General features: G+C 46.5%; 1 protein-coding gene across 2 annotated transcripts in view; it reads right to left on the bottom strand.

Moving 5' to 3' along the window:
- Positions 1-24,986, bottom strand: part of tspan9a (tetraspanin 9a) — a 139,101-nt gene that overhangs the window by 11,487 nt on the left and 102,628 nt on the right. For both annotated transcript variants that reach the window (XM_084477126.1, XM_084477125.1), the window contains 2 exons: positions 5,830-6,021; positions 4,328-4,402 (listed from right to left, as the gene is read on the bottom strand). In XM_084477126.1, coding sequence (XP_084333252.1) covers positions 4,328-4,402; positions 5,830-6,021 — 267 coding nt within the window. The remainder of the gene's footprint in view (positions 1-4,327; positions 4,403-5,829; positions 6,022-24,986) is intronic.

Below are 24,986 nucleotides of genomic sequence, written 5' to 3'. Positions count from 1 at the left end.
AAGTGGTGATATGAGCACAGCAGGAGGCCTTCAGGTGTGTGCTCTTCAAAAAGTTTTTATACCTGTGAAGAGTATGTGCTTAAGGAAATACTGTCATATAACTGGGGCTTATATTTATAAATCTGCTCTTTTTTACTCTGGCTCAATATTCCTCAATAAAGCAACCCAACGACCCCTGACCAACACACACACACACACACACACACACACACACACACACACACACACACACACACACACACACACACACACACACACACACACACACACACACACCTTGGTTTTCTCCTTCTCTTTCCACCTGTGTTCCCTGGCCTGCAGGGAAGGCAATAATTCAGAGATCAGGACCCCGCCACTGGTGCCGAAGGCTGCTGTCAGCTCCGGGCTTTGGGCCTTGGTAACATCCCAACTTGGGGGACTAGGTACCACAGACTTTCTGGGGAGGGGAATACACAGCATGCACCGCCAAGCAGCCTAGTGAAATGTGTCGGCTGTTTGGGTCTGCTAAGGGGCGGCGTTCTCCATTCATTCATGTGGCGCGCTGACAGGAGAGCAGTGCAAGCAGAAGCCAGAAGTGTCTTCTGGCTTCAGCTTGCACTAGTTACAATTTGGGCTGAATGGTTAACAATGGGGTGTGTTTTTATTTTTTGAACCAAACGCTAAACTGGGGCAAGCCTCGAACAACGTGCATTTTCTGAGGTTTTCTTTCACACAAACGTCAAGTATTGATGGAACAGCTCTATACTCTTTGGAAATACCAAGAATTGTGCTTGATTATGATATATAAAACAATACAAGCTAATTTAATCCCCATTTTGAATATTTCCCATAGACTATAATCCTTTTAGATATTGTTAATCTCTGATCCTGAGATTCTTCCCCTCCCTGGAGCATCCTTGCAGGTACTCTGAAGCCAGTCACCTGACCAGACTCAGAGGCAGCTTGGAGAGCAAAGAGCCACACTGACTGGAAGTCAGCCAGCATTAAAAAAGAAAAGCAGCAGCAGAGGCTCCACACGCTAGCAATGAAGTTAGAAAAAAGGTCAATCACGGATACAACCTTTCAAAAATGAGTCAGTGTCCAAATGTGTGAATCCCCATGGCTGGAGGAACCATACACACAAGACCTATTGACTCCTTCATGGTGGTCTATGTTGTGCTGTTTATTTAGAAGCAGCACCTTTCTGATGCCGAGAAGGACAAAGGTCCCGTCTCAGATATTGAGTCAGAAGTGTGAGGGGGGGCTACGCTAGGAGGCGAGGGGCTGATGGTGACGGTGGATAAGGCAGCCGGTGGCCGTCGCCTCAACAGGAACAAAACATACAGAACAGAGGGTGAAACGGATGGTTGTCGTTCTATTGATTTTCCACCACGGTCAAACTGAACACCAGCGAAGCTAGCTTTTTTTCGTTTTGTTCTCCACAGCGTGGGGAACAGGAAATAAAAACAAGCATTACAGGAACTATTACTAGCAGCAGATCAATCTCATACCCGTTTTCGCTGGTGTTGGAGCACGTGGTTGCAGCTATAAAAACTTTGTTGGGCGCTTGGGAGATACACTAGTTTGAGATTTCTGGAATGAAACAATTAATCCTGAACAATTAACTGTGTAACATACACGTATTAAGAAGGTGTGGTGTTCCTAATGTCAACCTGTGAATAGCTCTGTGAAGCAGGTGCCAACAAGACACCCACAAACACTGACACCCACACACACTGACACTTGCCCACCCACAAGCACTGACACCCACCCACCCGCCCACACACACACCCCCGCCCACACACACACACACAGAGACACTGATACCCACCCGCCCACCCACCCAGACACACACACACACACACACACACACACACACACACACACACACACACACTCTTGAGCACATATTCAGCATCATCTGTAAAGTCATGCGGCCTTCCACCTTGCTCATTCTCCCCCCCCTATAATTCACCCCAACCCCCTCCCCCCTCCCCTCTCCCCTCTCCCCTCCGTCTCTGCTTCATCTTCCCACCCCCCCCTCCCTGAACACTTGTACCAGCTCCTCTCTGTTGCCCGGGCATACGGTCGATCATTCCAGAGCTATTAAAGTGCTCGTTCAGCGCAGCCTCCACTCTCCTGGCGGTAGGTGTGTGTGGGGGGGGACTGCAGCTCACAGAGCCCCCCCAGTCCCCCCCCCCCCCTTGCTTCTGATGGCTGTAAACTAGTGTGTGACCAAGCTAGCCTCTTGACAGATTTCTTTATTGATCCCCCCCTCCGAGCACTAGACGCGCACGCACACACACACACACACACACACACACACACACACACACAATCACACACACACACACACACACACACACACACACACACACACACACACACACACACACACACACACAACCAAAGCACACATTGTGGTAATTGAGTTGGACAGCCTTGGCACATGTAGCTTAGAAAAGTGTGTGTGTGCATGTGACCGTACAATCATAGGTTATAGTAGTGACTCTGTTTAACTACCTGTGTGATACACAGACAGAACCTGAGTAGCATATTAGTATGCTATGCTCTTACTGGACTAGAAACATTGATGAAAGAGCAAGAGATAAAGAGAGAGAGCGAGAGAGGGAGCGGGGGAGAGATAGCGCGAGAGAGAGAGAGAGAGAGAGAGAGAGAGAGAGAGAGAGAGAGAGAGAGAGAGAGAGAGAGAGAGAGAGAGAGAGAGCGAGAGGGAGAAAGATGAAACTAAAGTTTTCTCAACAGGATATCACACAGCGGGATCACAGTTGACAGAGGCATCACTCATGACTAAATCATGTCGTGTTTGAAAGACTAAAATATCTACTTTGCAGGCCTCTGTCGATAGACTTTTAAAAGCGGCCAAGTGTTGTGTGTGTTTTCCAGACTTGTTAATAAATGCCTTGTGATTCTCGGATCAAATGGCGCTGGTGAATTAGGGATTCTTCTGATCAGGGCAGACGCATCGCGTGAAGCGGCCAGGCCTCACACAGCATGCGAGATACCGCTGGAGAGAAAGGGGGCTGGGGAGAGAACATCACGAGGCCCCCGGCCTAATAAACAGCGAAACATCTGTCATCTGTTCTCTGTGTGTCCAGCCACACCGAATATCCTCTTATTTGTGTACAGCTGTATGGGTTCCTCAAACGGGATGGGTGGGGGAGGGGGGACACATCCAATTGAAGGCCACCCCCCCTTATTCCAAAACACACACAATCGAACACAATCTAACAAAACGTTTTTGGCACGTGCCAATGACAATTGAAAGACCAACGACAACCGCCCGGATCGCTGTACTCGCTGATTCATATCCGGAGCGACTGACGGAAAGGGAGGGCTCCCGCGAGCCAGAGCGCTCATCGCTTGCTAATGCGATCCTTTTAATTCTCATTCTGAAAATCCTCCACCAGCCTTATCTCGACTTTCTTCGATTTTTGATGGGAAGCGGCGGCGGTGCAGTCGAGAGGCACCGCATTAGGATTCCGCCCAAAGAATCGGAGTTTGGGCCTTCTTTTTTTTTTCAAGAAGTTAAGCCCTTAGCGCGCGGGAGATAAGACAACAGACATGTTTACCTCTGACAGGGGGCGCCCGCGAGATCCAGATGGGAATCTAAGAACGGATGGGCTTCTAAATGAATTCCTTTATCGGCCCTCGAGACCCGGTTTGAGCAATAACTTCAGAACAAAGAGCGGGAATTAGCCTATGTCCCCGGGAGAGGGGAATAGAAGGAGCGTGAGTGTATAAATAGAGGATCCATCAACCGCTGTGTCATTGGAACAGCCCCCCGAGCGTTTCATCTACGGGTTCCCCGGACGCTGCGTGAAAACACCTGTTGGCTGGATGGGTGCAGCAGGGTGAAAGGGTGGCGGTGGAGGTGGTGGTCAGTGTGAAACCATCTCACATAGACACGAGATTTCGCTTGTGCTCTGCATACCGCGTTGGCCGACGTAGACGTCATGAGAAAAGACACTCGCACTGATGCAAAATCGCACACAAAAAACACACAGTCACATGCTGAAGTGATGAGGAGGAACCAACTGGCTGGGTGTGGAGTCACACCGTACGGTGTGACCATGGACAGCTGGGGTAAAAGACTTCTGACCACCCCGGGACAGAAATAACTAACACATCTCAAGCCAAACTCGACTACCTCTGTATGGTTATGCAGCCTCTTTGTCGTGTGTCTGTCTATGGCGTGTCGTTTTCTAAACTATAGAGAGGGTGAGGATTTGTGTACAATGGCATTGGTATGTATTCACATCTACAGAATAGGAGCATATTGAACTCTTATTGATCTTATTGATTGTTAAGTTGAGTAAAAACTTACCGTGTCGGAGTACACAAAGAACAGGATGAGCAGAATGAGTTCTGCCAGGAGAATTATCAACAGGACAATGAAGAACTGCAGAGAGAGAGAGATACAGAGCGAGAAAGAGAGAGAGAGAGAGTCAACAATTTGTGCTTCAGTGAGATAGCAAAAGTACCCATGCCAGGAAACATTTAAAATTTGCATTTGATAAATGACAGCCATTTTAAGACATCCTGCCTCAGCCACAAAACAAAGAACACAAACAATAATCACATCAGATTTGGATGTCAGATGGGCATCACGTCCCCAAATTTCCGCTGCTCTCTTTGTCTCTCGAAATTGACTTATTTCATCTTTGAGAGAAATCTTAAAAAGAGAAGGACTTTTGCTATTGATATGAGGAACACCATTTCAACATCAACATAGGTCATCTTTGCAATTGTCTTGCAAGAACATACAAGTATGCGGCTCCACTGTGTGCAACATTATCTTTCTTACTGAAAGTGTTAGCCAAAGTACCAAATGGCGCAACAGGCAAGTCTCCCCTCAGACTCCAGTGGGAATGAGAAACGCTTGAATAACTTGATTCATAATTACAGGTCTAGTCAGAAGGTTTCTTGTATTGTATAGACTATTCCTCGGCTCTTTTAAGCCAGAGAGTAGCAACTGCCATTAGTTCTGCAGCATAATTCAACCATGTAACAGACATGAAAGCCCTCCGTCTCTCAATTGTTTCATTAAGTCGTGACCAAATCCGTGGAAATAGACAAGATTGTTTGGTCTTTATTCGCAGAACAGTAAAACTCTTGACTATAGTTCTCCCCTTCTCCGCCCGCCCGACAGGTTTAATACAAAACGTTTAATACAAACCTTTCTCGCTAAATAATTAGATAAAAGCGGGGCCCTGCTAAATGCCCTAAATGTAAATGTAAATGTAAATATTTCTCCCTCTGAATGCATTTCTCTGTTGCTAACAATCAGGGCTCTCCTTCCATCCATTAGGTTAAGTGGGAACCCTTATATAGGCTCCGTGTTATGAATAAAGTGTCAAGGTGAAGTTCACCACTTACTTTGAGAGATGTCTTTCATACCTTTTCATCTTTTATTGTACAATCAAATCAAAGAAATTTCACGGAAAGGTCTATGTTTGAATAAATTGCATATATCTGAGCTACATATATATTATGAATATATTAATATATATATATACATTGATGTATCTATTTTGGCCATAAAAGTAGTAGCAATAGTAGTAGTTTTAAGTTTGAGTGTGTTGGGGGGGGGTATGAGGTAAACCTCATCCACTACCAGTAATAGTACATTCATTTTGTGGTATTAGGTATTATGAAGTAGTATTAGGTGTTAGAAGACGTATTTCTAAGTAAAGAAAATAGACATGGACAGAGGGAGAAAGAGAGAGAGAGAGAGTGTGAGATAGACAGAGTGCGAAATAGAGAGAGAGATAGAGAGAGAGATAACAGAAGAATCACTCCTTCAGGCATGCCGACGGGCCAACTCACACTCAGAAGCAGGCACTTGTTCTCCTTGATGGATCCCAGGCAACCAAGGAAGCCCGTTACCATGACGATGGCGCCGATGGCGATGACCATGTTGGCAGCGGATAGTGCGGGGAAGGAAGGCGAGAAGGTGGCGAAGCTGCCCTGGGACACCGAGAGCCAGATGCCCACTCCCAGGAGGCCACAGCCGCATAGCTGCAGAGCACAGAGAGAGAAGAGCAGACAGCAGGGTTACATTAGACCCAGCGCCAGACACGAGACCATATCACTCCCGGAAGACCATCCACGCACTGAACAACATCAAGTGGATCTTGATGTGCAACACATTTTTTTCCGGGCACCACATCGCTTTGGGGGAGTTTGAGTTTGAGTACACACACACACACACACACACACACGCTACAGTGCACATTAAAAACGGCTCACTCAGTGTAGTTAATAAGATGTTCGATTTGAAAGTCAGCGGTAAACAAAACCAAAAGAAAAAGTCCTCCAAAAAATCTCCCAGAAAGATCCACTGGGTTTGCTTCATCCATCACCTAAAAGACGTCCCCCCAGAATGCAGAGCCATTTACACTAATTAGGAGGCATTAGGCCCACTCTGTTGGTTACAACTCTGTGGGAGATTAATAGGAGAGGAGTTGGGCCTAAAATGTGTTGAGTACACACACGGCGCAAAGCAAACTGTGATAAAAAAAGAAAAGAAATGGTCGCCAGCTTTAAAATCCCCCCTGCACCCCCCCCCCCCCCCCCTCCCTCGCCTCCCAAACGGGAATTCAACCCTCACTTTAGGGGACCACTTTCACTCTGCACTTTCACACTTGTTACATTTATAAGGCGTTTTACGCGCGCTGGGAGACGCGCTGGTAAGTCCATTAATGGCGCCATGTTTAAGGTGGGAGTGAGGGGGGCGGGGCGCTCCCCCGCCCATGTGTCCTTCAGGCTGAGATAGGAGCCCGGGGGCCAGGCGGTGGAACAGAACCACCAGAGCTAAGTGCTGCCAAGTGTGTCTGCTCCAAACGCAATGGAACCCAACCAGCAGACTGGTTCAATCGATCCGAGATACTGTATGTCTGGACGTTGCTTTTTGTCGACGCAGCACATTGTCACACACAAGCACACACGCACGTGTGAGCGAACACACACGCACAGCACTATGAAATGAATGAGAGACGGATTGGCCTGAATTCATTTGTTTTTGATTTGTTGTCACATTCAAAGCAAATCACTAATGCATTTGCCATCAGCAGGTGAAGGATGAGTCGGCGAACAAAAAAACTGACAAATAGGTTGACTCAGACGGGTCGACGTGTGTAAAGGCACTTTAGACAAATTGACAAAACCGCAACAAACGTACTCTGTTTACGCTACTTGATGAAAAGAGATTTCTGCATTGATGAGTGGATCTGCTGATGGATGTGTGTGTGTGTGTGTGTGTGTGTGTGTGTGTGTGTGTGTGTGTGTGTGTGTGTGTGCGCGAGAAAGAGTAAGAGAGAGAGAGAGAGAGAGAGAGAGAGAGAGAGAGAGAGAGAGACAGAGAGAGAGGGGGAGAAAGAAGTGTGTGTGTGTGTGTGTGTACATTATAGAGGCCTAGCAAAGGGAAGAAGACATTTGGCCCAAACGAGGGTGAGAGATGATACAGCCATAATGAATCCCGTGGGATCTAGATACATAAATCATTAGCCTATAGTCCAGCCAGTTCATGGAAGTTGACTTTACGGCCGCTGCTGTGCGGGGGGGCGGGCAGGGGGAAGTTGGTTGATAGAGCACATTTTAAACATTGAAAGAGAAATAAAAAAAAAAAAAAGCCTTTTGTGTATAAGTCGGGGACTCGGGGAAAGATTAAAAGCAGCTTCTTATGAAAGCAGATAGAATTCTACCGTTGAGGCTAACGAACAATCTCAGTGCTGCCCTGGCCCTGTGACTCTACCAAATAAAAGCCTGTGAAGGCCTTCCGTCAAGCCGTCCGATAACAAACAATGGTGTAACCACCCCCGGCCCTGCCCCCGAAGTAACCCTGTGCTCAAACAGAAGCTCCCACCTCACGCACTGCATCAAGGCAGCGACGCAGTATCAAATATAACACAATAAATATCTTTGTCTATTGAACATGTCTATTATATTTTCAAAGGCCCCCTTCCAATTGAGCCGTCATCTGCATCTGAGCATTTCTTTTAAGGCCCTGCTTAATTTAGCATGCTAATCCAAAGTGATGTTTTTAACCAGGCCAAGGCCTGAGCAGGGGGTTGTCGTTACGACTCAGTGTACTACATGGAGAGGCTGGGGTTCCAATCAGAACGTGGAGGGCTCATCCCAGTGGGGGTGTGTGTGTGTGTGTGTGTGTGTGTGTGTGTGTGTGTGGGGGGGGGGGGGGGGGGGGGGATCAACGGAGTCACGGCGGATCCACCAGCGGCGATAAGCAGAGGGGGGGGGGGGTGGGGGGGGGGGAGGAGATGGGACGAGTCCCAGCGGGGGTGGAACTGCACGGTGCACTGCCTTCCACCTAATGGTGATTAATACCCACTCATGGGAGCTCTGCCAAGTGTGTCATTCACTTATTAGGTGAGAATGTGAAACTGCCACGGGCAACTCACTCTCACTCTCTCTCTCTCTCTCTCTCCCTCTCTCTCCCTCCTCAACTTGGTGCACTCCCGTCTTTCAGGAGCTGCCAGGCGCAAATCTTTAATCTCCAACCCCCCCCACCACCCCCCCCCACCACGCACCACGCACCATGCACCCCCAACGCGGGGCCTCCGTCGGTGTCGGAGAGAGATGGAGAGAGCGAGGGATGGAGAGAGCGAGAGAGCGAGAGATGGAGAGAGTGGCTTCTAAGGACAGACCCCACTAGACGGGTGGACATTGGTGCCCCCGCTACGCCATGGCTGGAAGGCCACAGCGGGAGTCCTCCCTGCTGAGCTCGGTGTCGGGCTCTTAATGAGAGGGTCATGCTGCAACGTCCCCACCTGCCACAGAGGATCAAGGACAGCCCTGTCCCTTCAACAGAACCCGAGGGGCTTAACCGCTTAGCTCCACGTCGCATTGTCATGATATCAAAGAGCTTTATGGCTATATTTCTGTTTATATATGTGTAATATGTTTTTGGTATATTTACTCTTCCAAATTCCTTTAAATAGTGATTCGGTACTAAGCTACTGCTTCTCATGCTTCCATGGAAACACGGTGTGTGTGTGTGTGTGTGTGTTATGTTCCTTGCAGAATAAAAAGTCTCAAATGAGGGAAACGAATAACATCAGCAACGAGAATGGCACAAAGAAATCCCTGCACAACCAATCCCTGCAAAAACAAACCAAAGCAAACAAGCAGGGAAATGTTCAATGTTTAAACATATTACAAGACTGGGGGGACTTAAAGCAACTCCTTTAAACAACAACAATAGCCTGTTTTGCTGAAACGCTGGAGGGTTCATTTGTTATTTATTATTGTGGGCAAGACGACGCCTGTGTCTGCATAGCGGGCACTGAAACCAAACAGAGAGGTAGATATAGATAGATGGAATAAAGAGCAGAGCGGTGGATGTACGGCTGACCAGCGACTTGCATTATTGAGCCCCTCTCTCGTGGAGGGAGGGGCCAAAGGGGTATGAAGGATTGGGGCATCGGACAGACCCATTACAGGGCTGCTTCTCCCCGTTAGAAGCCGGCGATGGTGGGAGAACGTGACGTAAAAACCTTGAGGCTAGAACAGGGGGCAGTGTAGGCTATCCTTTTCATTGCATCGGAGCGTTCAAGCTCGGTTGCCGGGGTAACGGATGTCACCATTAGAAGTGCCATCACATGCCTGTTAGTGGGGAGTTGGCGCCGAGGGGTGGTTTGTTGGAACGTCTCCCTTAAAAATGAATTTTGAGTGGAAAATAGAGAGGAGGGGGTTGTGGAGCACAGTGAGGTCACAGGGCGGAGCGCCGAGTCGCGGAGCAGCGAGAAACGACTGCTCTCCACGATGGACCTTTTTCCATTAATTCAACCATAAGTCTTCTATCGCTTCAAATGAGTCGAACAAGCCAGGAAGAGTGTGTGTGTGTGTGTGTGTGTGTGTGTGTGTGTGTGCGTGCATACATGCATGCTGATCCCATTGGATGCTCCTGGGTCTGCAGATTGGTTTAGTTAATAAGACTCAGAAGGCTGGAGTGAATGAAAAAAGGGAAACCTTTATTCCCTGCTGAAATATACTGGATGCACTGAACTTTGCAGTGAAAGTACTAACCTTTTCCTTTAAAAAGACCATAAAAGACCATCCCCTGATCCGGTGATATCACACTTCATGTAGTTATATCGCAAGAAATCTCTCATTTATTGGATTTTTAATGTTTTTTTCTAAAATGCCTTGAAAGGGGGGGCAGTTAGCGTGTATTGATTTTGTAGTGAAATGCTCCAATGAAGATGTAGGGTGTGCTCTACCTCACACAGTGACCCAATAAAATAGTAGTCTCTTAACGGAAATACCAATACAGAAAAAAGAATAAACACAAATCTGTGACCAATTTAGAGCATGTCTACATATAAAACTGAATAAATGATACTACAATGAAAATAGATAGGTCTTAAATCATAATGTTTAAGCAATCCAATTTTGAAAGGATTGTTAAGCCTCCTTTATTATGTTAACTAATGAAACAAACGCCCGATCAAGAAAGAATAGTTAAATAATTCACGAGTATACTTTGATTCAGAAATGATTAATTCCTGGCTCAATCAGAGCCTAATGAAACCACACTGCTGTGTGCAATTCCTCACTTCATTTCAGCTTATTGTCATTTAAATTGTTTTTTATAAGGATTGTTTATTCTTAGGTATTTGGCAATGGATTGATGAGCTTTATGAAAGTGAAGGCCATGCATCAAAAACAAGAATTACTGCCAGAGCACTGAGAAATTAGTCATTTAATGAATGCTTGCATCGCAGTATAATGCCATAAGCATTTTCTACACTACACAAAATACCTCAATTATCCCCAGTAATGTCTGTTCCACTGGCATCAAGAAGAATGCTCGACCGCATGATGAGACCGGAGTTTTGCTTTTCTCAATTGAATGCACAATTGTCTTTAAATGGGCTATTCATCCCCTCCTTGTGACAGGCTTTTTTTTTTTTTTTTTTCTAAAGAGAGAAGGCAATTGCGTGCAGTTTAAAACAAATTCCTTTTAGTATAAATGCCAAAATATTCAAATGATAGTTTGAGGTGTCATCCATCCAGTTTTCGGGGGGGTTAGCGCATTAAAGCGCACTACAACCTACATTTTTTTATTTCTATCCCTAGATCTACCCAGATTTAGAGCACAGCCCAGGCCAGGCCACAAGAAGAATAAAACAAGAGTTCCTGTGACAGGGCAGTACAGCACAGCCCGTTTAATGCCTTCCATTAAATGGCACCCTTACCCTACCCTATCCTCCGTCCTTCCCCGGGCTTCCTCGTCGCCCGCCTTATGAATATTGTATAACCAATGTGACTTAATAGCCAGTAAATTATTCACTGGATCTAGTGTGGTGGTGGGCTTCGTGGAGCAGGCCAGGCGAACATGAACATGGCTCCGTAAGGACTGAATAACGGCTGAATGGAGGCCGAAAAAAATAAGCTATATGCAACTTGTTTAAAGTTTAATTCTCCCACTAGGGGCACCCACAGACCCTCACAATGTGTGAGATTGAACAACTAAGAGATAGTCGCCATGGAATAAGCGGGGCGTCTAACTTTCTAGAAAAAAAAACGAACAAAAGCTGTTATTGGTTTTTATTGGGCAGAAGCGTATGCTTCACTCTTTCTCTCTCTCTCTCTTGTTTCTCAGTTCTTCATTTACCCATGTATGGCGTGTAGCTTGAAGCTGTAAAGCAGTTTCCCCCAGATAATTCTATGTAATTGTTGATTCAGAGTAGGTGTTCTGCCCCTCCATCAGAGGCCTAGGGAAACATCCAGGCGGCTGGGGATTCTGTTTACTGTTGCAGTTCTCGTTTGAGCACGCTCCCTCTCTCTCTCCCACCATCTAGATATTTCTCCCTGACCCTGTTTAGAGGGTCTTTAGTGACGCCCCTTAACACATGCTGCAGGGAGCAATGAGCATAGTATCTCTCTCTCTCTCTCTCTCTCTCTCTCTCTAAGGTCTACCCAGCGTAGAATGACTTTAAATCAATCGGCCCAGCAGGGATAAAAAAAAAAGAAAAAGGAATAGGACGGCAGAGCCATTTTCTACGCGTCCAAAGCGATCCCCGTTTCCCTTTGACACCCATTAGCCTTGAGTCTTTGCGTATGACAATGACCAGCTCTGTAAAGAGGACCACGCTATGACAGACACAGCCGTGGCACAAAGGCAGACTTAAACCTAATAGCCGTCTCTGACTAATTGCACTGTCAGACGACCTGCACCAGCCAGACAACCTTTGGTTAATCAGCACACACAGGCCCTTTAGTGGCGCACCGCTGGACAGATCTTCGTTCCCCCGTGCCTGGCATGACAACGGAGAGAGACCGAGACAACCCGAGTACATGTCAAAGGTCATGTAGGTCAATGATCAGTGTGTGTGTGGATTCAACAACACTTGTGTCACCTAGTCATGAGTCACCGAGTCCTGTACTCAGACTAGAGATAGAGGACTACTGGCTATCCCCTCGTTCTTGTAATGAGGACAATCAGCAGAAACAAGGACCAATCGAGAGAGGAGATAGAAAGAGGAGAGAGAGAGAGAGAGAGAGAGAGAGAGAGAGAGAGAGAGAGAGAGAGAGAGAGAGAGAGAGAGAGAGAGAATTCGGTAATACAACGCACTAATTAAATGTAAATGCCGCATGCCGTAGACATCAAAGCTGTTAATGAAGATACGCTTACAGAAATAATGTATGTGTGTACAATAAAAATAGGTTATTTTAAGAAAATAAAAAAATATATTCCTAACCCTAACCACGCTTCTATTTTCCACCACTGCATGAATAGCTTGTTTGTAAAAGGCATAATATTTGGCCTAAATAATGGACAAAAACCAACAGAAATAAAATGTTCAAGGGCCTACATCTGCATTCTGCTTCCCTCATGCTGTAAAACTGCCAGCCATTAGGGGAGCCTTCAACACGGCTCTGTTGGTCCTGACAAGACGCCAGGCTTGCAGCATACATACAGCTGCCTCATCAGATGTTAAGTACAGCCAGGGGGGCCCCACTGTACACCGTTGTGTCCCCAACAATTTTCTCAGGAGGAGCAGGATGAAGGAGTCTTGTGTCGGGGGCCATATAGCCACTTGTGTAGCGCTGCAGTTTTCCGGTTCTGGGGAGGGGTTTAAATCCTGGCCTTGTTCAGAGATTCACTACTATGTACGTAAGTGCAGTGTGTTTCCTGCTGGTATGAGCCTCACCTTAGGGCTGTTGAGGAGCTATGGCGGGGCAGTGTGCTGTAAGGGAGGCGGGGGGGTCAACAGCATGGCGGAAAGTGCTGACCGGGCATGCGGAGACTCAGAGGCACTGGGGTGCAGGGCAGTTATGTACACAAGTTATGCACATATAAAAATGGGTGATGCCTCTTTGGGCTCGGGCACAGGGCTGGGCTGCCTGGAGAGGACATTGTGCACACAGTCACACTTGCAATGGGGTCATGTGGCTCTCCACCACCGTGGGCCCACATCGCCTGGAAACAAGTTCTCCGTGAGAGCCGTCTCTACGACTCACAATGATTTATCGAGCTTGGTTTAACTTGCAAGAGGCTTGTGTTGTAGCCGTGTTGTCTGTTTTTTCTCAGTTATGCACAGGGGCCTGAGCAGCAAATTACCTTGGCCTTAGCTTGCTTGTGGGCGTGTCTGTGTCCGAAAGGGCAACAATCCTTGGATATCTCCAATCCTCGCCTCCTGGAAATGCGCAGACCTATGCAGGGACCCTGTGCTGTTGTGGTTTTATCTACATCCCCAGTGTATGACCTTCTGCATAAAAGTTACATTTCAACTCATGTGAGTCCATGTGTTGGTTAATGTGTGTGTGCCTGTGTGTATGTGTGTGATTTATATCTGTGTATTAGTTTGTGTTTTGGTGTGTGTGTGTGTGTGTGTGTGTGTGTGTATGGTTGTATTTGTTTGTTTGTGTGCGTGTCTGTTTGTGTGTGTGCATGTGTGTGGGTGGGTGTGAGTGTATGTATGTCTGCTTGTTTGTGTGCATATCTGTTTTTGTGTGTGTGTGTGTGTGTGTGTGTGTGTGTGTGTGTGTGTGTGTGTGCAGGTCTGTGTGTGTGTGGGTGTGTGGGTGTGTGTGCATGTCTGCTTGTTTGTGTGCGTGTCTGTTTGTGTGTGTGTGTGTGCGTGTTGGTCTGTTCATGTGTGTGCGTGTGCGTGTGTGTGTGTGTGTGTGTGTGTGTGTGTGTGTATATGTATGTACGCAATCCCCACTTCCAAAGCACAGAGGGGGTTGCTCGAGGTAGCCGCGGTCCCAGGTGAATGAGATAAGCTCTGAGTGCTGCTCACTTCCCCCCCAGATAAAATATCAGCCGGCGAGGCACCGGGAACAGAAAAAAAACAGCACATTCATCAGCACAGCGCGGAACGCGAGTGGGAAGAATTTCATTTTATTACAAGTACACAGTGAGCGATTGCGCCATATACACAGCACGGGGGATCTCAACCGCAGTGGGATCCCCGCCACTGCCTAACACCACCCAGACGAGCATCTCGGCTTATTTATGAGGTGATATGCAAAAAGCTTTAATTTATTATTATTATTATTATATTTTTTTTTAAGAAGAGGAGGCAGCCTTACAGCACGGGCATGCCAAGGTGTTTATTCATGGAGCGGAGACTGTGCATGGAAACACTTGGATTATGCAACAACAAGCAGGGTTTTGATGTATCCCTGATGGTGCGGGGGGGGGGGGGGGGGGGGGGCAATGGAGGATTAGGACACAAAATATGCACATCCATTTAGGTGGAGAAACAAGGCAGCGGCATGAGGTGGCTCCGGTTCTCAGAGAGAGAGAGAGAGAGAGAGAGAGAGAGGGTTTTCACATTCATGCACATAGAGTCATCAACAGTTGTTTTGCGTTGGGTGCCAGATGGGGTGAAGGGGAGGAGGAGGGGACCGAGGTCTTCTTCTCCGGTTCTTTAATGCGGCTCGCTCCCCCAGGGTAAATTATTCACCGCCGTGTCAGAAGTTAAGAGGAACGGATTGAGCCAACAGGAGAGGAGTTTGCCGTTAATGCTCCAGTCAGAGGCGGTACTGCACTCTTTCGTGGAACGATGAGAGGTTCACTCTAACTTCCCTGGCCTGTAGTCTGGGTGTTCGTGGTGACCCGCTACTTTAGGTCTCATATTGAGTTGAGTCTGTACAGAACGATGGCTTCCCGCCCACGCGTGTGCCTTTACCTGTCATGACTACCTGCTTATTCAATTGTAGGATGACAAAACAAGCTCTGGTAATAGCAAAGAAATACAGTGACGCACACCTGAATCCCGACCAGCAAACACACACACACACACACACACACACACACACACACACACACACATACCAACCAGCCCTACTCGACACACAACACACCAGCCCTACTCGACACACAACACACCAGCCCTACTCGAGCCATGCCCTAGGGCACACCCACACAAAAACAAATTACATACTTACAGCCGGTGTTAAAAAAATCCAAACTTAATAAATAAATAAATGCCAGAAAATTGACCTCATTTTCATTCTGTCTGCAACCGACTTCATTCTGCGGATAATACATTTAGAGTGCGAGCGAACACGGACAGAAAAAACAGAGCCTTGTGTTAACCAATAATACACAAAGGCAATCTGTATTCATGGTGTGGCCGTGGACCGGTGAGCAGCTCTTGAATATTGATGGTGCTCTTGTCTATGTGCCTGTCTTCTCTAGGACAAAAAAGTCAGGTTATCTCTGCAAGAGAGGCTGGACTCAAATACAGATCTCCCCCATCCATCATCACGAGAATCCACTCGGAGGTGTCGAGGCAGGGCATGAACAGAAAAACAACCGGCGTCGATCAAGGAATGCAGGCTCCGCCGTTGGCAGACCATCAGTGCGGAGGATGCTAAAAGGAGGAAGTTGCCCGTGTTCTGGAAAAAGAACATCACATTTGGGCGACAAGAGAGACATTCCCTTTTTAACACGTGGCTTGTTTGCAGCCTTCAGATCCATTTTCAAACATGTCTTTTTCATGTTTCCATATTTTGCTGTTTCACACTTATTCTTATTTTAATGGTGACCCCCAACAACCCTAATCAATACTCCATGTTGTGGTGGTGGTGGTGGTGGTGTTGTGGAAGCCAAGGTTCTTTATACATCCTCTACCCGAAACCTTATTCCATCTTCGTATTCATTCTGCCATTGAGCTAATAGGGGCTGTGGAGTGTTGGTGGAGGTGATGGTGGTGGTCTCACTAGGGTGTATATAAGGTATATAAGGTGTATATAATAGGGTGTAATAAGGATATTATAGTCGGTGGAATGGTGGAATGCCCCCAAGGAACTGACCTTCAGCCTCGGCTTAAGTATGACCCAACAAAATAATGCAATTTGCTCCCTGTTTGTTTTTTTCCAAGGTTATAATGAACAGTATTCACATTGCACACACACACACACACACACACACACACACACACACAAATTAATTCTCACAGCCCAGGCAAGGTTTAATGCTAAAGGACAGGCCTTGTGGATCTGTTCTTTTCTACATACTTGCTTTTCCTCTCTCCCCCCAAAACCTCAACTGACCGGCTCATTAAACGCAGCCCTTTACAGTTGACATGCTCATTAGCTCACAAGGGAAATGGACTCTGTAGCAAGGCTTTTGTGGTTCAACTCAACCCTATCAAGCCCTTATTCCGGTCCAGCGAATAGGACCCAGGGCAGAATGGGAACAGGCTAATGATCGATAGGGAACACTGTGATACTTTTTCCCGAGTGGTCACACGTGTGGTTAGATCTGCGCCCACCGTTGGCGTTCAGGGAGGTCTTGAAAGGGAAAGTGAGACGACATTACTATCTAATCCTGTTGACGCTTATATGTCCATCCCCCCCCCCACCCCGACGTGATATTATTATTTGTTATAATATGATATACGAAGCAATATGCTTTCTGTATATGCCCTCTCCCTGGGCAGTCCCCTGGCTGAGTTGAAAGCAAAAGTCCACAATTTCCCCCGGAATAATATGAATAAATTGTGGCAGGAGAAGGAACACGGAGCAGAATACATTTTCACAGCACGCACGGAAACAACTTCTGTGGACCACATCGACCGAATCAGTATAAAAGGAGCATGAGATCAGTGTGGGAAGGGGGCAGCTGAGGTTGACGCCCTGAAAGAACGGGTCGATACGTACACAGAGCGGGGGAGAGGAGGCTTACGGATCAATGGCTGCTCTCGGGAAATTAGTGGAATAAATCAATGCTTATTAGATCAGCGAAGGAGGCTGCTGAAAAATGAACGCATCATGTTTAAGTTATCGCATACCTCCTTTTTGTTTTGGGTGAACCAAGCGCCGCCGTGATCTCGGTGAAATATGAACTTAAAAAATTGTACGGCCCAGTACTCGCGGTCACGGTGTGAAAGTGCTTCACGGGGCCCACATTTCAACACCCCCGCCCCTAATGCACCACGCACCCCTTCCTCACCCCCCCCGACCCCCCTACACACACACACACACATACATTATATATTATACACAGAGACATACAAAGAATTGAGCTTTATCATTCCCCCTATATTTCATCACCGGAATGAATCTCAGAACGCACTCTCCTCTGCGCTGCACCCAGAGGTACCATTGTGTGGCAATCCTTTCAGTCACGCAAGAAACACAAGTCTGAAACAAGGTTTCTTTAAGGCTGCGATGAGTGCGTGCGACACAGTCTAAATTATGGATGTGTCTACAGTACCGCTGAGCCTCCATCCCTTAAAAGAAAAGAAATCGGAATGCCCGCGTCGGGACGGCAGCCGGTCACCGGAGACGGGTTCAAAGACAAAGCGAAGGGGGGGGGGGGGGAGGGGGGGGGGATCGGATTCCACAAGATATTGTGTATGGCTTCCCTTCATGACCGTGACACCAGTGTCGTATGGTAGTTATCTTGGAGCGGGGCCAGGCCTGAAGTAACGCAGGGGGCGTCATGTGATATGAATGCTGAATGCTCGCCGTTGATGCTTAAGTGCTGGATATCAGGTTGGCGGAGGTCATTCTGCTTTAAGCTTCCGGCTGTGTCCTTATCGATAGTGCCTGTGAAACTCTTCTCCCCGAGTCCCTTTGGACCCAAGCTGCTGCGTGCGACTGAAAGCCGAGCCGTGGCGTCACATACCGAATGTGACGACAGGTGCTTGTCGTCACATCTGTCTCTCGCCATGTCTTACAGATTTGTCTTTTTATGTTCCAAGCGAAATTCGGGAGGGAAACACACACACGCCAGGTAAAAGACCAAGACGAGATATGGGTTCTTCTTTCTTTCCCAATTCTCAAACTGGCTAATACATTGGACTAGGGCAACCATAACTCGTGTATAATATTTGACTATAATATTTGACTGTTTGTTTGTTTGAAGATTTGGTCCACATTATTTCAATTGAATAAATTTGAACTCATTACCCTGTGAAGCGTGACTTCTTTACAGAGGATTTAAGCCGGTCATGGCACCGAGGTGTCAGTTGGGACTCTGCCATGAGCTTGTGCCCTTTTCAAATATGTACGACTTTTGACAAATCCTGCAGCCCCATTTCAGTTATTTAGTTAGCCAGATAACCCAGTGCATTGACGCACCACAAACATCAAAAGGCAGCAGAAGGTTGAGTATCCAATCAGCGGGATGGGGGGGGACTTTTGAGAGATGTGAATAATTTATTTTAATCCGCTTCCGAATAATATGATGATACATTTGGTAGATTCCCCTCTGACCCCCTGCTCACATGGGGCACCATCACTGGTAAATAGAGGCTTCTGGGTAGCCAGCCAGAAAAACATCCATATCCATGAATATGATATTAACAAACAACGTGACTTGATAAAAGCCCTTCTTTATATTTCTCGATGGCCCTGTATACCCCATACACGTATGAATCAATGTAAAAGAAAAATAAAAAGGCACCGCACAATTTAAATAAGCCCATTGAAATCACATGCTAATATAGAAAATGTTTTGTAGGCTGAGCGTTCAATAATGAAGAAACTTACACTATTTCATCCTCTCACTTTGTCTCACTGTGGCTGAAAGATAATGACTTCAGTCAGCTCACTCTATTCACGATGGAGGAGAGGTCGCTGATTGCCATGACCTCAAATATGGGGGCAGGAAAAAAAAGGCTAATCCTTGGAATAACTCCACGTTGACAGCTCTCATTATCGCCTGCAATTTAGAGGGGGGGGGGGCTGTATGTATTGAACACAGTATGTGTGTACTTAACATCGTATGTGTGTGTGGGTGTGTGTGTGTGTTCGTGTACGCGCTGGTGAAGCAGTGCTGGCGTCTTCCTGGAATAGAGTGGTGTACGTGGCCGAATTCTTCATAGATCTCCGGTTGCTTTTGTCCACCGTGTCTCCGTGGGAACGCTTTGACTCCCCTGACGGAGCCGTCGACCCTGAGGTACCTGAGGTCAGGGTCCCGGGACCAGTTCATTTCCTGACGCTGGGAGTGTTTTCACGGTAACAACTGTGTACATGCAAAGTGAGCGAGTGTGCAGAGGCACGCATGTCGGTTCGGCTGACAGAGGACACGACCCTCAGTTGCAAATATACGTCGAGTGTGTCTGTACAGCATGTTCTTTCGAACGGCGAGCTGACAAGTTATTACAGTTTTTCGTTTGACATTTTTGGTTTCCATTTTTACGACATTAGATTTGTAAAGTTCTCGAGGAAGATCGCGCCGATACTATTACTAAGGAAGAGCGACGGGGGTCGGAGAGGCCATAAGTTTTAGCCTCTATATGTCAGCTCTACCTGACAAAGATAGTGCATTAAGCTTACCTGCCAACCCCATAAAACCCATGAACCCTTTTGGCCCATAAAAAGCAGAAGGTCAGCGCGGGTCCAACCAGCCAGCCAGCTGATTGAGGGGGGATATATATAGTCGCACGAGCTAACTTACATAGAGCACCAAACGGGGGCCGTGTGACAGGGCCGGCGAGTAGAGGGGGGGGCCCTCATCTAACGCCGTAACACAACCCCCCCCCCCCCCCCCCAGGCTTTTACCGAGAACATTCACCTACTGAAAATGGAGGATGATGATATATATTTATCGGCCTGAGAGGTCAAAGCGAGTCCATGATATAATCAGGACAAAAATGGTCCAATCTACTGGCTTAGCCCCGAGCAGCCTCAGACGGAACGTGGCGCAGCCATTCGGGGCCACATGGTCTGGGTAGTTTGATGTTGAGGAGCGATGTTACTGTGGTTCACAACATGTAAGGAAGGGGTTGGGGGTCTCCTGCGCTTCGTCGCTTCGGCGCTTGACAGCCTAGCCTCGGGGGCCTTGTGTGGATGTGAGAGACAAATAATAGATTAATAACCACAGTTGTCTTGTTAAATCCATCTGTATTAGCTCTGGCTATTAAAAGTTAACTGAGATTTGGAGAGAGTTAATCATGGCATTAATTTTACATTAAAACACAGCATCAGTAAATATTCAATGGAGCACATGTTTTCGCTCAAACATTAGTCATCACTGAACAGAGAGTGTCGGCCCTGGGAACCTTTATATAGCCGATTCCACTCCCATTCTTTCTTATGATTTGAACCAGAAGCAGCCTCTCCCTTTGATTGATCCCTCGCAACGTCTTGCTGTGTGATGTGAGCAGACATTTTATATGTTATTTTAAGTGCTTCCCCTCCATCTCCACACACATGCTCATTACCTTCCGAGTGAGTGTAGAGGCACAAATGTTATTTGATGGAGGACTGTGAAATGAAACCCACTCGACGGCTGCACCGAGGCAGAGGCTTAGCAGAATGGGATGATTTGCTGCAGTTCAACTGAAGCAGGGAACAGCTCTCTATGGGGCAGACGTCATCCTCCTCCTCCTCCTACATTAATTAGGCTTATTAACCACCACATGTAAGATATAACACTATCGACCCCCCCCCACAACCCTGCAACCCATCAAGAGAGCAAAGTATATTTACCCCTGACCTGGATTCTCGGGGGTTCCTACACGCATAAGCCTGTGCTAAATACAATAAGGAAGGGAGGTAGAGCCAGTGATCGTAGCTCTCGTGGGGTCGGCGCTAATTAGCGCTTGCAGCTGCCTTCCGTGGTCGTTTTTTGGGATTCTCTGTTTGCGATTCACTGTACTTTGCACGTTATACGTCATGCTGTCGTCTGATCTATGGTCTTGTCTGGTCTGGTCTTGTCGACATGGAAGCAGCTACCCATTTTATTTTTTCTCAGAGCTTGACCGCGTATGCTCGGAGAAAGAATTGGTTTCACCTTTATGGATTGCGGATACCCACATTTTTCACAACCACACGTGCACAGCATCAGACTACCGTCTACTTTTTAAGTGCCTAGAGAACGGTTTATGGTTTACAGTTTACTTGTTCCATCCTTTCTGGAGAAAATCTGAAAAAAGAAGATTGGACGATCATAGTTTATAAAGGAGCCAATGATTGAAGAGCGGCCACTTGTCCCCTCTTGTGCAGTCATCGGCTGATCTCGAAATATCAAGACATCTGGGAAGGCTGGGCTGGGACTAATTGGGCCTCTGAAGGACTAGGAGGTTTATGCGTTGAGGTTTACACATTTTATGAAAGGCAGCCATCACACAGCTATCACAGCTATAAAATAAACGTGTGATGGTAATAGCTTATGGAAAGGGACAATTAAGGTTATTTGGGAAACAAAAGAATAACAGGGCAGTTTTTTGTGTTTTTTTTGTCTTTACCTCCTCACATGGATTTGAGGATGACTGCTTAGTGTGTTTGTCCAGATGATCCTCGGGTAAGGCCTGCAACACTGGAGGGCCAAGAAGGTCAGGGCACTAGAAAGCAAATGTAAACCATCGACGTCCAAGTCATTGGGTCCCAGCACTGCATGCGCTCCATGTTTAGCATGGACGCTGTATGACTTTAAATGGGCTGATGGTCTCAGTGCAGCGTGATGAGATTGATAGCAAAGAAGGTCGCAAAGTGTCTAGAGCACTTGGACCTTATGTCCCCCTGTGGCATGCTGAGTCTAAATCCCACACACGTACGTACGCAAGCACACCCACCCACACACACACACACGCACACACACACACACACACACACACATACACACACATACACAACCTCAGAAAATCCATCCAGCCAGCCAACAAACCAAAAATCCAATAAATTCACCAACCTACCTGAATTTCACCCATTAAGTTAGAAGTATAATTAATACAAAAATCGAGAGTAGGACTGGTGTCCCCTAACATGGTTTCTGTTTGTCTTGACAATACGTGCTCCATCGATAATCACCTTGGACGAGTGGTTTTTCCTCTCACCAGAGAGGACGGCTAAGTCTGAATGCATAAACAAATGCCAAAATGCTCCATTGCCAGATTACTAAAAGGATTGAGAGTTTAGATACAATACATTTGGTGACAAAGACAGAAAGTAATGAAGCAGGCCTGGTAGTCGTCTGGGCCTGATGTTATAATGGACTCACAGAGGAACTGAGTTCAATGAAATCAATGTTGAATCGGCTGTTTTGGTTTGCTCACCACACAAAATAAATGTATTAGCAGAAGCAAAGTCACTGTCTGTTCTCCAAGCTTCATAGAAAAAGATTTCTATGTCATTTTGAGTTAGGAATAATGAGAATAATTTAAAAGCATGCCTGCCAACCACAAAAATGATATAACCAATGGCTTTAGACAGATTATTATCATGTATTCCTGCAGATGATCTATTTGCAAATACAATTTGATCACAGACCTCAAATTGTATTATGTAAGTGCAAACAAAGAAATCATTAAATACAAACAGAAGATCAAAGTTCATATCCAATTATTTCAAGTACTTAATCCCACCCCTGTTATCTGCTGTCCCATGCTGCTGCACAAAACAAAACCCCCTGAATATTGTTTTCGATTCCAGGAAAAGATGCTTTTCTTTGCTATATAACTTTTACAAGATGGCCAGGTCTAGCCGATGCATATCAACCCTAATCCATCTTTCTTAATGGCAAAGCAATTGCTGATCTTCAGTAAAAAATATGATGAGTCTAAGAAAGCCTTTTATGCATTCCGGCCCCCACCCTCTCCAGTAAAATAGACCGATGAAATAAAACGGAAAACAAACACTGGGTTGTTTTGAGGACAGTTGGTTCAGAGCGTGTGTGTGCTTTAGGACTTGATACGTGCCCTGAATGCTAAACCTCACGTCCATTTCAATTAATGGAGGATGACGTTTAACGAAGCGGTCACACTGAGACCATGAACGCTTGTCACTCCTCACTCATTGTTGTGGAGTGGATGGCGGTATTGTGTGTGCGTGCACATGTGGATGTGTGTGTGTGTGTGTTGGTGTGTGTGTGTGTGTGTGCACAAAATGCGACTCATGAGGCGATTTGTAAAGGATGAATAATAGTGCACCCATCCCTGGTTTACTGTCAGTGAAGTCCTGCTGACAACGGTGCTAGCAGGCTGAATATGAGGACTCCTTTCTGCGTAGCGGCTGTCAATCACTCTCTGTGGTCCCACACTGTGCCAAGGGAACGAAAATACCAAACCAAAGAAGAATGACATCCGCGGTTTGGACTTTGTGTTGAAACTTATTGATGTAATCGGATAATAGCCAAATTGTATTTGCTTTTATATCACTGGCATTCCGTCACACAGAAGAGAAAACCCGCTACCACAAAGCAACTTGACCCATAATACATCTCCTGGGTGGCCAGCCTGGAATTCATTCACTTTATTGATGCGACTTGAAGCGGGGATCATTTCTGGATGTATATTAGACTTACAGCCCTCCACTGGAGTAAAGCTATGGTGCTTCAGTTCTAAAGTGGTGTTAATGCTTGCGGCCGATGCGTAGCATGGTGTCTTTTCAGTTGACCATCGTAATGCGATCAGAGTGGCTTGACGTGCGGCATATTACTATATAGCGGCGGGTCGATGGCAGCAGCTGTGAGTATAATGTCAAATGCTATCACCGGATTGATGGAGCACAAGGGTAGATGATTTTGCAATTAGCAGCTGTCAGAAGCGTGGGCAGCACACACGACTCCTTACGTGGAGACGTCGAGTGGGCCGTATTCAAAATGAAATCACATAAATATGGAATCCGGATAAGAGGCGGTGTAGCATAGCCTCTGGCGCACCTGGTGAGCAGTGACTCCATGGCTGGTGTCATGGGATTACTGGCAGGCTGCCTACCTGCATGCCAGACAGTGGTCACCCCAGAGTGCAGGTCCCCCCCCGTCCCCCCGAGATGCCTGATTTATTAAGAAGGAAAGCAGAGATCCTCATGATTGACGAGCTGCTCCGACCCCATCCGTCAAGCATTGCTCAAGGGGGGGAGAGGCACGGGGGGGGGGGGGATATTACTTGGCCGCACCATCGAGTTATATTAGCTGTGTGACATTAATGACCCGTTCCCCTTTTTAAACCTTCTCGAACATCTCAGCGTATTGCTACTTTTTCCTCTCTCAATCTCACTCTCTCTCTCTATCTCTCTCCCCCTATCTCTGAAGATTTGGACAAAGTTTGTTTTGATATCCACCCAATGTGAGGTATCATACCACTATACTATTATACACATTTTTACTGTATTAATGATATTAAATTAAATATATTAAATTAATTAATATATTAAAATATTTGTGAAGAGCATAACTTCTGCCCAATTGATGAAGTACGGCATGATTGTACATTGTTTGATGCAAGTACAAACACATGCTGGTTTAAGGAGGACAATATAAAGGTTAAAATCACGTGGGATCTTTCCTTTCACATAATCATCCAAGGTCTTTGACAGTAAAGAATAACATCTGGGTCACACAAAAAGGCTCTTAAAAATTGACTTATATTCGTGATGGAATAAATTAGCAGCCATTCACCCTTCTGGCAATTTCTGTCAGAAATTCATGATATGCCAGTATGTGAATAAGACAGAAGGGTTATAGAAGTATTACCCGAGTAGAGGGAAAACCAGCAATATATTTATGGTATATAATGGCAGAGGTCCATGGCTGTCATACATAAGTCATACATGAA

This window comes from Micromesistius poutassou (assembly GCF_964030765.1).
Source record: "Micromesistius poutassou genome assembly, chromosome: 13".
In the NCBI taxonomy this organism is placed as follows: Eukaryota; Metazoa; Chordata; class Actinopteri; order Gadiformes; family Gadidae; genus Micromesistius; species Micromesistius poutassou.
Note: the sequence above shows the minus strand (reverse complement) of the source record. Positions and strands in the feature narration are given on the sequence as shown.